Here is a 17,165-nt window from a genome sequence, read left to right on the forward strand (position 1 = left end):
TAGAACGTCGTGGCTGACGTTTCTTTGGTCACAATACGATAATTATCCCGATATTTTGGGGAGGTTGGCGATACAAAAAAAAAAAAAAAAAAAGGTCACAATATTGTAAAAAAAAAAGAGCTCACACTAAAAAACACACACACAAACAATGTGCTTTTGTACAATGCAGCAATGAAAAATATTATAAAAATATTATAAATATTATATATAAAAAGTATAATATATATACTGAGGCATGCATTTTGTTAATGCAACCACACATTGAGTTCCTCCACATATTGACTCGGTTCACAAGCATATTACTTATTATTCATCTGACCATAATTATTATGATTTTAAACATAGAAGGGCCAAAACATGCCTTGTAAAAATTAAACGGCACTAAAATATTAGCCACCAGAGGGTGCTAGAACTACACAAATAGAAATCAACTGGACATTTTTTATTTTTTTTTAACAGATTAGCTTCTTTTAATGTCATGACATGACAACGACGATATATTGTCGCAGTTTTAATATCGCAATATCACGATATTGCCGTTACCGTTACATCCCTAACTGACACCAGAGTTTACTTGGTATTAGGAATGGGTATCGATTCTAATTTCCTCAATTGGTTCGATTTCGATTCATTTCAGTTCAATCCGATATTGGTTAATTTTGGAACATCAATTCTTCTGAAATGTCAAGGACATGATAAAACCGCCATAAATATTAAGTTCCAAAGTACATTTTGCGGAGGCAGTAACCGGTCAAATGATTTAATGTATTAATGAAAGCAACACGTGTTATAAACGGTTTCACAAACATTGACATCAGCAAGGAAGAGATGAAAATATTTTCAGAATTCTAATTTAATTATTGTAAATATAAACCTAAAATATTCTGAATTGTCTGAAAGTGCAACAAGTCAGGTCTTTCATAAATGTAAGAAAATACTTTTGAATTCATGTGAACAGTAAATAAAAACAAAACAAAACAGTAAGATACAAAATAAAAATGGCCTTTAAATTTCTATTTTCTTAAGAATTTAAGGGGAAAATTATATATTTAAGTAATCGACTTGTGGTTTTATTAATCAATATTGGGCTTGAAAAGGAAAATCGATTCAATATTGATTATTCAATTTTTTCAAACCCAGCCCTACTTTGCATTGATCGATACCAAAATCTCACAACTCTAATTTGTAGTCTGCTGTTGTAAAAGCTCCATACGACATCGCAGGCTTTGCAGAATGAGGTTGACAGAATGCAAAGCCGTTTCATTTGGACTGTGGCAGTCTGCATAAGTGATTTTTGTTTTGGGGGGAAATTATTTCAAAGGAAGAAGACAACGCAATCCAGCCTGGTGATTCCGGTGATTGGCACTTAAACCCAGCCAGCAGTCTACAATCGCACGGGGGGGATGATGTTGAGCTCCAGATGCTTGCAAGTCTAAAAAGGGAGCAGGAGGAAGACGAATACAAAGCCTCGGGCCTCAGCGCGTCTCAGATCCACCAGTGTAACGTCAGCATGAGCCTGAGCAGTGAGGACACGTCTACCTGGACGCACATCCCCACGGTTTGTACAAGATTTTGCTCAGCTACTTTATTAATCCCAGTAAGCATTGTGCACATGTGCGCTTACCATTAGTAATGACGACTACGCTGACCCCCGAGCTGCCAACTGGAATAATTTTACTGACCGTGGCTGACCCGCACGCTTCCTCATTTCCATTTCAAGCTCCTCATCCACGGCACAGCCAAGTACGAGCGCACCGCTTTCCTCTGGTGTGTTTCCTGCATTACAAAAGATTATGGAGATAGAAATGCATTAATTGGCCTCTTTCTGCTTTAAAAAGAAACACTGGCACAATCGCCACCATTTCCCCACACGACTAGAAATTATTTAGGTCATTTGAAATGTCCCCCTATGGTCTTTTTAGAATTCAAAGATGGTATAGAGGCTGTTGAAGGTCGTTTGGATCTATTGTCCATTAGCATAAGCACGTTGCACTTAGGTAGGGAGAGCGCAGCCCCGTCTAGCCCCAAATGGGCTCTTCTGTATGATCCCCAGCGAATGTGGTCATTATAGATGCTAATTTTATGAGCCTGTTACCATTTCGCTACATACTGCAGGTATCTTGATAGCGGCTGAGATCCAGGTGGAGCATATTGCTAAGCCGTATTATACTGGGGTTGACCCTGTTTTGGGACTCCACCATTATAGGGAAATCAACCCTTTGTTTTCTTTTTTCTTTTTTGACAATATGTTCTATGCAGCCCCACTGGTCTAAATTTGGTATTCTGGTTAATACTGTCTTAGCGGAATACAAGTTAAAGTAACACTAAGGAACTTTCAGTTTACATTGATTATGGTGGCACCATATGGACAAAAGCCGTATTGTTATGTCTGAAGGAAGAACCACATTTCCCATGAGGACAAGCGCATTGCGTCAATTTTGAGCTCACGCCGGCAAGCCAATGTTGATCCTTGACTGTCCTTTTAACCGTAGCTTCCGTTTTTCTTCTTGGTCTCCTTCAGAAAAAAACTTTCAGTTGTTTTGCAGCTTCTGCCAGGAAAGCAGTAATAGTGCGTCGACATTCAAATTGAGGTCCATCTTTGTAACACGTGGGTAAAGGGGGAAGTAAAGTATCACATAAAGCAGTCACCACTAGTGTTAATTTTGTCTACCATTTTTAAATGTAGTCTCAGTTTTAGTCCAATTACTGTCACGCTTGTTAGTTTTTATCACAGTTAGTCAACCTCATCCCGTTTTTATTTTATAGTCTATTTTAGTCGACTATAAATCTAGTATTTTAATCTTTATTTTAGTCCAAGAAAACGAGATTTTATTCGTCTAGTTTTAGTCAACAAAAACTGTTGTTTTACTCTAGTTTTAGTCAGGACAACAACCAATTTACCCGTGTATATATTTTTTTGTCAGCAGATTATATTGAATCTTTTCGCATCTAAAACTATTTCACAAAAAAAAATTCTCATCTTTTTAATGAAAAACAACTTCACACACAATTACAGTGGCGCCATGCTATGAGCTAGTAAGTCAGGCAGCATTTGCTAGCAGTTGCATTAACATTATTGTTGGTCCGTTATAGCCGTTGGATTAATGTTAAGTTATAACTATATATATATATATATATATATATATATATATATATATATATATATATATATATATATATATATATATAACCTTTCACCGTGATTCCACCTCCTGTCTGTCCCATGTGTTTGTGTTGTGTGTCACATGACAGTGTCGCAGGCGTGACAGATTAGCAGAGACAAGAGTTTACAAAATCGTATAATTTTCGTCTCGTTTTTGTTCACGAATTAAAATGTCCATAGTCCAGTTTTTATTAAGTGAAGGACATTTTCGTCTCGTCTTCATTAGTCGACAAAAATGCATACTGATTTAGTCCCACTTATTGTTTATTAATGAGGGTTTTAGTCTAGTCTAATTTTGGTCCAGTGGAAAATGTGTGTTGACGAAATTATTTCCATCCTCCTCAAGGTTGTTTAGTGACAGTAAAAATATAATACCGACCCTCTCAGGGAAAGGTACCATACCAAGTTTTAAATTGATGTTTCATCAGAAGAGTAATGAAAATATTTTATTAAGGTTAAAAATTTCCTTAGTGCTACTTTAACCAGCAACATCCAGCCATTTTTATCCATCTCAGGGGGTAGCCATTTTGCCACTTGCTGTTGACAGAAGATGACATCAATGTTGCTCAGGTCTCAGGTAACAACCAATCACATCTCAGCTTCAGAAAACAGGTGAGCTGTGATCGGTCGTGGCCTGAGCACTGGGCAACATTCATGTCATCTTCAGTCGACAGCAAGTGGCAAAATGGCCGCCCCCTGAGATAAAAAAAAAAAAAAAAAAAAACGACTCAATTTTGTTTCATGACTCTTATTCCACAAATGTAATATTAATCAATTATCATATTAATTGTCATGTTTAGAATAGTGAGGTCGCATATAACATATTGTCAAGAAATGTTTAAGCTTGACTTCCACTTTAAATGTGTGAGAGACTGTTTCCAGATCTGACTTTTTGTTGGATTCAGCCATCCCTGGCCACCAAGGGATCACCATGTTCCAAACAACAGTGAAGCGTGCCTTTCCATAAATCAACGAAGACGATATGCACGTATGTGTCATGTCTTAAGTAAATATGTCTGCCAATAGTAATGCCTTCATTTGGAACCCTGGCAGTGCAGCGAGTTCAACAGGCGTACACGCGAGAGCAAAATACGCTCAAGGTCCAATTCCTGATGCAGACTTGCATCCACAAGGCTGTGCTCATGGCACTTCATAACACAAGGGCGGGAAACAATATGCTCCTCCGCCGTTTGGAAATCACTGATAGAATGAATGGAAATCTCTTTTTTTTTCCGAGATGTGGGAGGAGATGACAGTTTTTTAGTGCACAAAATGAATACAAAAAAAAAAAAAAAAAGACCGGACCAGCGTGCAGCTGCAGGAGTGGCTTCAACTGGGGACAGCACAAAATATCAATATTTTAATATTTTGGCCTTCATGGGGTTAGTAGGTGAAGCTGTAATCAGGGGCACCTGGGCCTCTACTTACTGACTCTCTCTCCTCTCTTTCCATGGGCAACAGTTCCAAGTTACAGCGGTGAATCATCATCATTTTTATTTCAAATTATATCTTGTATATTCCTTCTATTTTTAGGTAAATTAAATTAATTGTATCTTTGCGTGTTCTCCCTTCCAATTTGTGACCTTTTGAGCCAGGGGTCATAATAAAATGGGGGCCCTTTCAGGATTTGAACCCGCGCCCTCTCGCAGGGTTCATAAAATTATCAATGCAAAATGTCAAATGTGGATATTACAGTATGTCAGTACAAGTACTGCATGCACAAAACATTACACATCATTGATGCTATGTGAAAAACACTTGTGTCCATTTTTGTCTTTTTTTTTTACATTTTTATGTTTTGGAAAGTGGATGCAGAAATCCCAAAAACAGAGAAATGGTTAAAAAAAATAAATACAAATAAGACAAAATAAGACGAAAATGGACGTGTTTTTCACATGGCAGTGACGAGTCGACGACATACAAAATAGATTACATTTCTGGTAATAACTGAGAATACAGTATTTTTCAGACTATAAGGCACAATTTAAATCCTTTAATTTTCCTCTGGCAAAATGTTGCTCTTACATTCCCAAGAAACTTTTCTTTTTTTGTCAGAACTGAGCAACTGAGGTCCTTATTGTTTTCTAATTCTTCTACTAACTGGCTCATGTTCATCATGTTTTCATTTTTATTTAGCATCTGCCCTTTTCCAAAAAGGCCTTCTCAAGGTAGCTCTTGGAAAACAAACCATCTGGCGTGTCAGATTGCCCGCATCCTATCTCCCTAAAAATAATTGTCTCCATGCATCCCCTTTACAGCCAACTTGTCTTCATCAGTATGTAATACCGGCAGAATTCCGCAGGGTATCATTTCCGAACAGTACAAACAGTTAAATAAGGCACCGGAGCACGCTGATAACTTAAATAGACTCAAGCGTTGTGAGGACTGCGACCTCAGTATGACTGCTTTTACATCACAGTTGTGCAGTGTAAGAGCCTTTGCACAGCCACAAGGTTTAAATAGCCTCCTGGGGTAATGATATGCTCTTTTGCTTGGCCAATATGAAGAAGGTAATGTGTTATTGTTTCTTGTAGGGGATGAGTATGTCTGATACTGGAATAGAAAGGTTGTTTTGTTTTTTGTTTGTTACTATCCAGATCAAAATTTCGCACCCTTGTTGAGCGCCTCCATTTGTCTCATCTGCTATACAGGATGTAATCTCACACGCACAGATTGCATTGCATCCATTTGCAAGCAGCCCATGAATATACTAGTATGAGAATATTTTTTTGTGGTTGGTGTTGCAATGTTGCCTTTTTTTGTATCTTTCTTATTAACATACACATCATAATGGTTTTTTTGATTGTTTTGTTTTTTTTACTAATTTGCTATGTTAACTCAACTTAAGCATCATTTTGGGTCAAATTTTAAGCACCCTGTTTTCTTTCTAATCCAGCCAACTAATCAAGGTCACCACTACCAGAAGGAAATGAACCCACTCCAGTGCTCAAACCCCAGGTAAGCATGCTCCACGCATGTAATGAGGTACTACTGCCATGACTGTCAAGTCGTATTCAAATGTAACGTGTGTACTCATTACAAAATTGTCTATTGATATTCAGATTTTGTTTGATAAAAGCTAGGGATGGATAGACTGATTATCGGCGTCGGTATTTAGCATTTTGAGAAATATCGGCATCGACCTTTTTTATTTTATTTTAATCTCATTCGCTCCCAGCCATTTTCACTGAAGCAACCCCCTTCACTCCCGACTGTTTTACTGGATTTTCGCTGATTTTGCAAGATCCACAGAATACTGTGTTCTATTGCTATAAAAACATGGAACAAACCAAAAGAAAGATTAGAGTCTCTTCTTTCATCAGAAAAAAAAAGGTATTTGTATATATTTCCGTTTTGCAGCAATTAGCATGAGACTATAGCTAAGTTTAATTAATTTTCACATTCCTGTTGAAAACACTGACAAAAAGAACTTGTTGCAACTGGCTTATCGCTTATACTCTGCTGCCACCCTCTGGTCATTTTTGTAACAACTACAATTGCTTTAAGCCACCTCTTCATGTCAGAAGCTGCATCAAAGCCTTCTGTATTCTCCTGCATTAAAAAAAAACACGTGTAAATAGGTTTTTGGCAGTGAAGAACAAAGTATTAAAAACGTTTTTACACGTTTTTGGGTTTGAATGAGTTAAAAATCTGATGACCGATAATAGATCCACATAAAACTGTGTTGACCTCAGCTTTATAAGAGATGCTGCTGACCCTAGGAATTCTCTGCATCTTTTGTTTTTGTTTGAAAGTAAAACAAAGATACCTGAAAGATTAATTTTTTTGTTATTTTGAACTTTTGGGAATATGTATTCATTGAAGAAAACTATAGGGAGCTAGGATATTTACCTGTTTTTTATTTAGTTTTTTGACTCTTGGAGCTCCCTGAAGTTTTAGTTAGAATTTTAAAACATGACGATTGTTTAAGATTTAAGAAAAAAAAAAAACTAACCCTAACCCCAACCCATTTTGTAAATCTTAAAGGTTGTTCAATAAACAATGTTTCTTTGATGGAATGCTTTAAAGCATATGTTTATGAAACATACTTTAAAGCATTCCAACAAAGAGGTGGAATTTATATTTTAATTTTTTTTACGCCAATATTTTTTCCTGAATTTGAATATCGGCTCCAAATATAGGTTATCGATCTCCTTGACTAGTATAAATTGGCATTGGCCCTGAAAAAAACATCGGTCTATCTCTAATAAAAGCTATATCTTAAAATTCAACAATTATGTCACCTTTCAGAATTGGTCAATCCCCTGGTGCATCAACCACACTTGTATTAAAAAAGTATAGTTTTGTTTCTGAATTTATCAAACCCACTTCTGTTTGTGGAACAATATTGCAGAGAAAATTACAATTCATGCAGATAAATCGATTTCCCTGCCTTGATGGGGTCTGCATTTGTGTTTCATTGCATCCATATGAAACAGTGAAATGAAACACATGATAACCGACTGCAGAATTAAGGCTAAATGTCAACTGTCAGATGCAGACGGGGCTCATCTCCCTCACAGATGAGTGCAAATAAATGCCTTTTGTGTGTGTTTTCTTCTCCCTTAACTGCTGTTTGTGTGTTGTTTTTTTTTCACAAGTGCAAATTATTTTCCTTCTATTTTCTTTCGTGCCTGTCAGACCAGATCGCTGGCAGCTATAACGCCATTTAAATCATGATAGAAATCACATTCTGCTCTTCAGAGTTGTACAAAATGCAAAAAGTTTGAGTTCCACTTGCTATATAAGGCTCGAGCCGTCTATGCGAATGGGAAGGCCAGTTTGCTGTAAACGCTTTTCACTTTGTTTAGATTGACACAGCTTTGAGCCAAACTCTAGCATTAACTAAATCTATTGACTGGAGGACAAAAGTGTATCCAATGTACACTTGAGGCAAACTCAATGCCATGAAGAATTTATTTTGCGATACAACTGAAAACGTGTGGTTGTGGAGAGAAGAATATGGAGTGGTGGACATTTTACTGAGTTTCCTCAATTGACTGTGGGGAAAATGAATTACATTAATTGCTATATTTTTACATGAACTCACTCACTCACTCACTCACTCACTCACAGAGTGACAGATATTTGAACACAGACAGCAACATGTGTAGACAATACTCACATGTGTATATTCTTTATCATCTGCATAAAATGACTATTAGAGCAGCTTACTAAGTCATTTACAGTGGTTGTGAAATTCTTTAGTCATGTGTTTCTGAAGCATGATGCACAAACAAACTTAATTGTGTACATTTTTGTGTACAAGTGCCCCATGAACAGAATAATGATGGCCAGGGCCTGTCTGGTTGTTGCTCACGAGATCATCTTCTTCCTCAGGCCACAAATGGAATCATATGCTGGTGGCATTCCGTTCTTCCGTTATTGCTTAAAGATGTGATTAATCAACAATCAAATCCACTCTGAATTTCTAGAGACCAGTTTAAGTCATCAATCAATATGTCCATCCTTGATTGTGAAGGCAGAACGCACTAGAATGACGTTGACTGTAACCTTCATTAAAATTCAAGTGTTTGAGACGTCCTCCTGAAAGAACAATTAACGTCATTAGAGTGAAGTACCTCTTGGAAGAAGAGGAGACCAAGTATTGATTTTAGACAAAGTCTGTCCAGCAATGCGCTCAAAGCTACCATTAATTCCGCACGTTACGGGTTAACAAAGGCAGCAGATTAGCGAGTGGGAAGAATGGATGGAGAGCCTGCTTAGCGCTTTTGTCCCTCGTCCTATCTGGCCACATCAAATAGCACACGCATGTTACAAAAGAACACAAAGGGATTGCATCACGCACAAATTCAACCTCCTTCACTGGAATACTTTTGATGTATTGATGAAAAGCAGCGCAATGATGTATTGGCTTACAGCTTGAGATAGTTTCCTTGCTTATTTGTCCCTGGGTTGTTTGAATACCCAGTGGGGCTGGGATTCTCCTCGCCGGATTGAATATTTGCTATTGACAAGTACCTCAAACACCTTCCAGTCTCGGGCTTGTTGTTTCTCTTTTACTTTGAAGCAGGCCTTGATTTACATATTGATGAAAAGCTTCCGTGGCTGGTTTTTCATTCCTCTTCTTTTAGGTGTTGAATGCTGACACTGTGCTACTGTTGAGATCCGTCATGCGGGGTTTTTTTTTTAGAGTCCTGCAAGGCATCCTCTCAGAGGAGAACAGTTTTTCAGACAGTTGAATCGTTCTTGTTTCCGTGTTTAGTGCTGCCAGAATTTTTTTTTCTTTTTTAATACATTCCTAAAATGCCTCTTCACAATCTCTGCATGTGTCTGTTTTTTTTTTTTTTTTTTTTTAAGTAATTGCCAGGGTGATAAAGAGAGTGGCCTTGATGTCATTTCACTTGGAGAGATTTGGAAGAGTTTAATGTCAATATTCGCTGCCAAGTCCCACTGGACAATTTGAAGTCCAGATTTCAGTTTTGCTTGCGGAATGCGGTCGATGACACCGCGGAGTTAGGCGTGGGCATATTCAGAGCGTAATTACACACATGGAGAGATGTATTCTCATTGGACACTTCATTAGGTACACACGTACAATCTATTACAGGGTTTGCCAAACCTTCAGCTCAGGACAGTAACAATTGCTTCCTCCCCTAGGATAAAGAACATAAGACATTTGTTTATTATTTAAATAACTATTGCCCGTGTTTCATTCAATAGAATAACTTGTAGTTGTATACCCTTACAATTTGTTCTCGACCCTTCTCCCCTTTTAACTCATTAACTGCCACTGACGGCTATAGGTGTCAAAGATCCATTTTAACTGGACTAGCAGTTAATGAGTTAAAAAAGATTCATTAATATGACGCAATCGATCCTAAACATGTCCCTAAATTACCATTCTGTTCGGTACAGTTCCACTCCAGTCCTGTAGGGGGCAGTAATTACATTTACCATTACAAAGCAAATAAAAACGGACACAAACTTTTTTTCACTACAGCACCTCCACCTGCTGGATTCTTTGGGAACGAATTGCGAAATAGCAAACTGGTGGTGGAAAAGATTTCGAAAAACCTCTCGAATATAACAAAAAAGTTTTTTTACGCTCTCATGAGGTGGATTTTGTGTTTCTACTAATTATGTGACTGCATGGGAAGCCAAACAAAAAAAGTGGCATTCAAAATACCAAACATAAAATGAGCGCTTGATAGAGGAAATAATTCGATTGATGATATGTTTGTTATTATAGCTGTAGTTCTCAGTGGTGTTTATCATTATATCGTGCAAAGTGTTATTTTCTTTGTAAATTCTCAGAGCAATGAACTGATCGCAACTGGACTGCTCCGGGCCTGAGAAGGAAATTACCAGGATGAATGAAAATATTTTAAAGCAGTTTTCTTAGGCATTTGTCATAAACACAAGTACAGCAATAAACATGTTTTTTTTGTTTTTTTTTATGTCAATCCAAGCATTACTATCTTATGCTAATTTGTATTGTATAATTAGATTGGAATGCTGAGGTCGCCAAGTTACAATATGGTGTCAATAAGTTTTTGTACTCGTTTTTTTTTTTTCCATCTTATGTTATGTTTATGGAAACAAGCAGTAGATCAAAATTAGTGGCACCACTCATCCTCGCTGTTGTTACTGATGAGATGGATGTTTGATTTGCCCGCAGCCAGATGAATATTAAAACATACAGAGGTTATCGTTTCCTCATTAAAGATGCTATGATGTGCTTTTATGAGATGCTTTGTCCAGAGGCAAAAGATGTAAATGGGTGATTATGCAACTGATGTGAATTATGTTTCAAAAGATTAATCTCTGCCGCGCTGCCAAGTCACATTTCCTCTGGAGACGCGTTGTGTTGAAACACTGCGCAGTGACTTATGTATAATTGAAACCTGGGAGAGTACGCTCGCGTGGAGAAAGAACTCGCAGAAGACGGGCAAGGTTGAGAGGAGCTATCTGGGTCAGAATGTTGTCAGCTTAAAGTCGCAGTGCGAGCTGGGATGGAATAAATGATAGTTGGGCTAACGCGGCAAGGCTGAGCGTGCAGAGGGCAGGAGTCTGAACTCTGCTGCTCTTTAGTCCCTCTGGCGCCCTGTGGACCTCTAAAAAATGTGTAAAAATTTACATGTCTATATATATATATATATATATATATATATATATATATATATATATATATATATATATATATATATATATATATATATATATATGTATATATGTATATATGTATATATATATATGTATATGTATATTTATTTATTTATTTATTTATTTATTTATTTATTTTACATTTGTAGATAAAATATTCTTTAAATGAATTACTGAAATAGATTAAAAAAAAAAAAAAAAAATGTATTGTATTCAAAAAAATGTCCAAATTTGAAAGTTGCCAGAAACGGAGACAAAAGGTAGACGGAAATGTTGTTTTTATTTATTTTTTTTTAAATACCTATACATGTTGAAAAAGTGCTGATGAAATGTCCAAAAAGGGAAGAGGAAAAGCAGAACACTACCATACAATGTACACACACACAAAAAAAGCCGGAAAATGTATTTTAAAAGGGGCAAAAAAGAAAATGTTCGAAAAGTAACCTAATATATATATATATATATATATATATATATATATATATATATATATATGTAGTAAAAAAAATAAAAATTAAAGAAAAGTAACTAACTATACAATGTCGAAAAACCACAGAAGAAATCCCTAAAATTACCATATAATGTACACAAAATTGCCAAGTAAAAGTGAGATCATTTATTTTAAAAAAGGAAAAAAAAAATGTAACCGTAAAATGTCAAAAAGAAAGGCAAAAAATTACCATTACCATTATGCCTGGAATTGCCAAAAAAAAGTCAGAAAAAAAGGCAGAAAAGAAAATGTTCAAACTGTTACTATACAAGCCACCAAAAAAAAAACAAAAAAACAAAAACAAAAAACAAGTCTCAAAAATTGCCCACAAAAAATCCCAAAATAGAAGACGAAATGTAGAAGAAAATGAATCTCACAGCATTGGATGCTGCATATTTTCTGTTACGGCGCAGTTCGAATTAGCTGTTGGACCCTTAGCCTAACACTAACACACTGTTTTGTTCATTATAATGTTCAAAGATTTTGCAGCTCCAGACATTATTTCAGACATTTTTTATTTTTTTTTATCTACCGCTTTTCCCGGGTCGGGTCACAGGGGCAGCAGCTTTACTGTTGCAGGCAAGCCCCGACTTCAACCAGCTCCAGCTAAAATGGCTCTTTTGACAGTAAAGGTTGCTGACCCCTGGCGTAGGGGCCCAAGCACAACGGGCCACTGGTTAGGCTCGGGCACCGTGATGGGGCAATTGTGCGCTGCGGTGGGATGAAGAGTGTAACGGCGCGAGTTGTCATGGCTGTATTCCTTTATGGTCTTTTTTTTCCCAGGGAGTGGATGGATGTGCTCAGCCCCCACATTCTGCCTCCGAGCAGCAAGAGAAGGTCAGACAACACAAGTAAGCATCGTGAGGATCTAATCAGAGGTACAATAAACCTTAAGGTTGCTCATTCTGCCCCCATCACTCCTTTATGTCTGTCGAGGTCAGGGAGGCGACGCATCATACATCCCCCCGCCCCCTTCACCACGCAGCCGACTAATGGAAACATTCAAGACGCTAAACAGTGTAGCAAAGCATGATGGGAATGCACACACAACTGTAATTAGGAATAAAAAAAAACCACGAGAGTGAAGCTCTCTGTCCTGTGTAGGTCAAAACAGACGGGGCTCATTACAGGTCTTTACCCGCCCCCCCAGACACACCGACAAGGTTAATTGATGAAACCTTTCCAGTTTACAACATCGTTTTTTTAAACCTCTTACACAATGTGTCTCATAATTAGTTTTCATTATCGTCGCCCAAGTTCTGATAAGATAAAATGTTCCACCCGGAGCCTTCCATAACCTTTTTAGCATTTAACTGCCTGTCAATTTAACAGCCAAATTGGTGTGCTTTAAAGTAGTGAGGATTACGGGAGGGGGCTCTTTACCGCTTCCTAAGGTGCTCGTCACTCGCCGCGTCTCGTGTCTTGATTGATGAGGGGCCAGAAAATGGCAAAAAACTTTTAAATCCACCTGAGTCTGAAGGTCACCCCACATGACTCTGCCTTTATTCCACCTGGGAGAGTCGACTTCCCTTCTTATCGCCTAAACGTGCCTGGAAAATGTAGCGTACATTTTATACACTCGACACAGTGGCTTTGAGTACAATTGTACTTATGTATTCCCCCATTTTTATTGCGGTTCATCGTTCGCGCCCACTATATTAAATTTTTACAGTTTTAAGTATTTATCAAGCGCTGTTAGAACACTAGAGAGAACAGCTGGTTATGTTCGCCAGAAGTGATGTCACCAGAGTGTTAGAAAGTAGCACATTTACGCTAAAATAAGTGCATTTTGATGTAACGACTAATCTTACAGCACACACTTCTCAGCCATGGTGCCTCTCATGTATATTTTATTGAAAATGAATAGTTAATGAATAATAATGAAATACATGAGGACACCTGATACTCACTGAGGTCTCACTTAGGTAACGACCAATCACGGCTCACCTGTTTTTTTGGGGGGGTTTATGCTGCATTCGAGGATGGTCGGAAGTCGGACTTTTCTGAGTTCAAACCAGGAAGTGTGTACGGGAACGCCCCCTTGAACTCGGAAACTTGCGAAGTCGGAAGAAAAAAAGGACCCCGACTTCACCGGCGGACTACAATGTGATGTCATTCTGAATGGCAAAACTCAATTTACTCGAGTATAAAACTAGATAGCTTTCTTCATTCATAAATATAATATAACTTCATGTAACGCAACGTACGTGACAGTATTGCCGCTATCTCGCTTCATGAAATTATACAGTCAAGTACTTATCTCTCTGGAATGCCAATGATACAAGATTAAAGCTATAAATGAAGCAAAATTGCAAAAAGATAAGTTTTCTAGAGGTCAAAATGAGTTTTGAGGACCAAAATAAAAAACAATTTATCACTATCCGCCATTTTGGTTGTTTACGTTCGCCTCGAACGCTTTCAGGTCGGAACTGGGAAAAACCAACTCGGATATATCCGACTTCCGAAGTTCCGACCATCCTCAAATGCATCATTAGTCATGTGACAGTCACAAGGTGAGCTGTGATTGGCCGTTGTGTCAAAATGGCCGCCCCCTGAGATGGATAAAAATATGTGGATTTTGCTACTTCATTCATATAAAAAAAAAAAAATGCAATATTAATAATCAGAATGCTCTGTTTAGCCTTAGACTAGTGGGGATGTATACAACAATTATTGTAAAGATTATTTTTTTTTTTTGAGAAAAGATTGTTGCACGCTGTCCAGTCGACAGAGTTATCAATAATACAACACTGTCCAAAACAAAAAACAAAAAAAGGAATGCAGGGCGGTCTACATTCATATAATGTAAATTAGAAATGTTGCATTAATAGATTTAATAGTTTTAATATCCATCCATTTTCTTAACCGCTTATTCCTCACAAGGGTCGCGGGGGTTGCTGGAGCCTATCTCAGCCAAACCAGTCGTTTGAAAATACGTTAAAAATGCCATTTTTTAAAGTGAAGTTTAGCCAGACAATCTATTGATTTTATATCTTCTTTTTTTTTCTTTTTTTTTTTAAAAACGAGTTCCATAGTGAATTTGTTAAGTGAAATCCTGGAACGACTGTTTTTCTTTTCTTTTTTTTCTTTTTTTTTTTAAATTGAAAAACGAGGTAAAAAAAAAGTTTATGTTTACAGTATTTTATTTTATGTGTTAAAATAAAAATATTTTTCTTCGCAAATGTCCCTACAGAATTGTTGCACCAATTTAAGATTACCCAGAAAATTGTTGACCAACTTAATAAAATTGCTTCAAGTGGTAACACACGATTGAATTAAGTTAATCCAAAGTGAATATATTAAGTTCAATGAACTCATAATTCATTAAACTTAATATATTCACTTTTGATTAACTTAATAACTTAATATACTATTTTTGGATTAACTTCATTCAATCATGTATTACCACTTGAAGCGATTTTATTAAATTGGTTCAACAATTCTCTTTTTAGTGGCAAAATTGGCCGCCATTTTTATGGTTACTTTTGCAAGCAATAAAGTAAGTTGCTTTTTCAAAGTGACCGCGGCGCAACACTGTTGCCCACAATTGAATCATTCTTGCTAATTCTGTCCCTGTAATTGTTAGAATGTTTTGCCACATTTTTACAGAAACCACATCAACCACGATACATTGTGGTATCCGATTTGTAGTACACCACCTGTTTCTTGGTTTCCTAACGAGAAGATGGAGGTGTCTATTTGAGGTGCTGTTTTATTCATCCGCGTGGGCGACGCACGCTTACACTATTTGGCTACATGAGAGAGACTAAATAATCCAGGAGAAGCATCCCAGTATGACGCCGCGCAGTTCTACACCGCCGCAAACTCAATAATAAATGCTTTATTACATTTTCGCCTCGTGTGTTTTTGTTATCTTATTACTGCGCAGGCTAATGTTGCGGACAATGGGCGTCTTGACTATATTGTTAAACGTGCTGTTTTTATTCATTACGTTGAGAATTGCGTCTAAAAAAACTTGCCGACTGATGTTCTTTCTTCACAGCAGGAGGTGACAAGTCTGAAAACGAAGAGGAGACGGAAGACGAGTATTTAAATCTGCTCTATGATCCTTGCCTCAACTGCTATCTTGATCCAGAGACGGGGAAGTACTATGAACTAGCTTGACTCAAAGCTTGCGAGATTTCAAGTCAATCAATCAGAGGACATTGACGGCGGATGAATGGCAGCAGAGTTTTGTTATTGATCGGCAGTGAATACCCTGCTTGCAAGGAGCTTTTCATGTTGCCGCATTTTGCTAACTAATGACGTCATCAGTGGTCTTGTTAGCATGGAAATGGAGTAAGTTGCTTTTTTTTGTGGCAGCTGCTGGTTTTATTAGCACATCTGCTGGTAAAATCCCTTTTCGGGAAACCTTGGCTAGCGGATAAATGGTAAGCTGAAAGAACATCCTGCGACGTCATTTTTTTTTTCAAATTGAAATTCTGATTTGGATTCATATTTGATTGTGCGCTTTTATTCCTGCTTTGTGTGACATTGTCAGAGCTGTGGGTGTATATTGGATGAATTCATATAACTCACGTGGCTTTGCTGGATATAAAAAACACGTCAGTAGAATAATTAACAAATGTTGAATAATAAATATGTTAAATACTATAAGCTTATCCTCTGCACAATTGTATTTACTGAATACGCAGATTTCGCTTTCTTTCAGCCGAGTAATAAAACCATCAACAATGAATTTTCATGGGTGCTTTTTTTTTAATTATTATTACTGAAATGAGGCAGAAATATGGATAGCATATCTCTCTGACAGTTGTGAGGTTCTGGGTTCAAATCTCAACTCCTTTGTGGGGCTTGCATGACCTATGCTCAAAATTAGAAAATGGAAATGGATGGATGAAAGTTAATATTGAAGTACAAATACCGTTGAATAAGAATAATTGATTTGACTGGATCAATGTGGTTTTGGAAAAGTGCAAACAAGCCAATTTAACATTTAAGCATTAAGACTAAAATGCTTGTTCACTTTTGGAAAATATGGAACAGGAAGGCTGGAACCTAGATTTGAACCCAGCAGGACGAGGCAGACTTGTCAACCACTAGGTCCACTGTGGTGCCCCATTATAAATGTGGGGAAATTCAGATATTGCAATAAAATACAACTCGCTGCAATTTATCTCTTGTGTTTCATCCTATTAAAACTAAACTTTTTGTTGAGGTCACTCATAAGGCAATAAGTTGCGCTACTGTTTTCTGGGTTAAGATGAATTTTTGTCTCATTTATAATTACGGATAGATGTGAGGTTCCTAATCTGTGGGGGGGCTTGGTGTGGATCTAAAGGGGTTGGTTGTATTCTGCGGCGTGTTTACCAGCTCGAAGTGTGTCTCATCACGAGCAGTTTGTCTGAGCGGTAAGCGACATAA

At 37.3% G+C, this 17,165-nt stretch overlaps 1 protein-coding gene across 6 annotated transcripts in view; it reads left to right on the forward strand.

The window, feature by feature from the left end:
- The window catches only part of cfap20dc (CFAP20 domain containing), a 38,675-nt gene extending 22,196 nt beyond the window's left edge, over positions 1–16,479 (forward strand). For 2 of the 6 annotated variants that reach the window (XM_077531040.1, XM_077531035.1), the window contains 4 exons: positions 1,322–1,558; positions 6,060–6,121; positions 12,564–12,658; positions 15,784–16,479. In XM_077531040.1, coding sequence (XP_077387166.1) covers positions 1,322–1,558; positions 6,060–6,121; positions 12,564–12,658; positions 15,784–15,905 — 516 coding nt within the window. In that variant the 3' untranslated portion in view covers positions 15,906–16,479. Of the gene's footprint in view, positions 1–1,321; positions 1,559–6,059; positions 6,122–12,563; positions 12,659–15,783 lie in introns of those variants that run through there. The other 4 variants (XM_077531036.1, XM_077531037.1, XM_077531039.1 and 1 more) reach the window with 4 other exon arrangements.
- The last annotated feature ends 686 nt before the right edge of the window (positions 16,480–17,165 follow it).

This window comes from Festucalex cinctus, chromosome 8 (genome assembly GCF_051991245.1).
Source record: "Festucalex cinctus isolate MCC-2025b chromosome 8, RoL_Fcin_1.0, whole genome shotgun sequence".
NCBI lineage: Eukaryota > Metazoa > Chordata > Actinopteri > Syngnathiformes > Syngnathidae > Festucalex > Festucalex cinctus.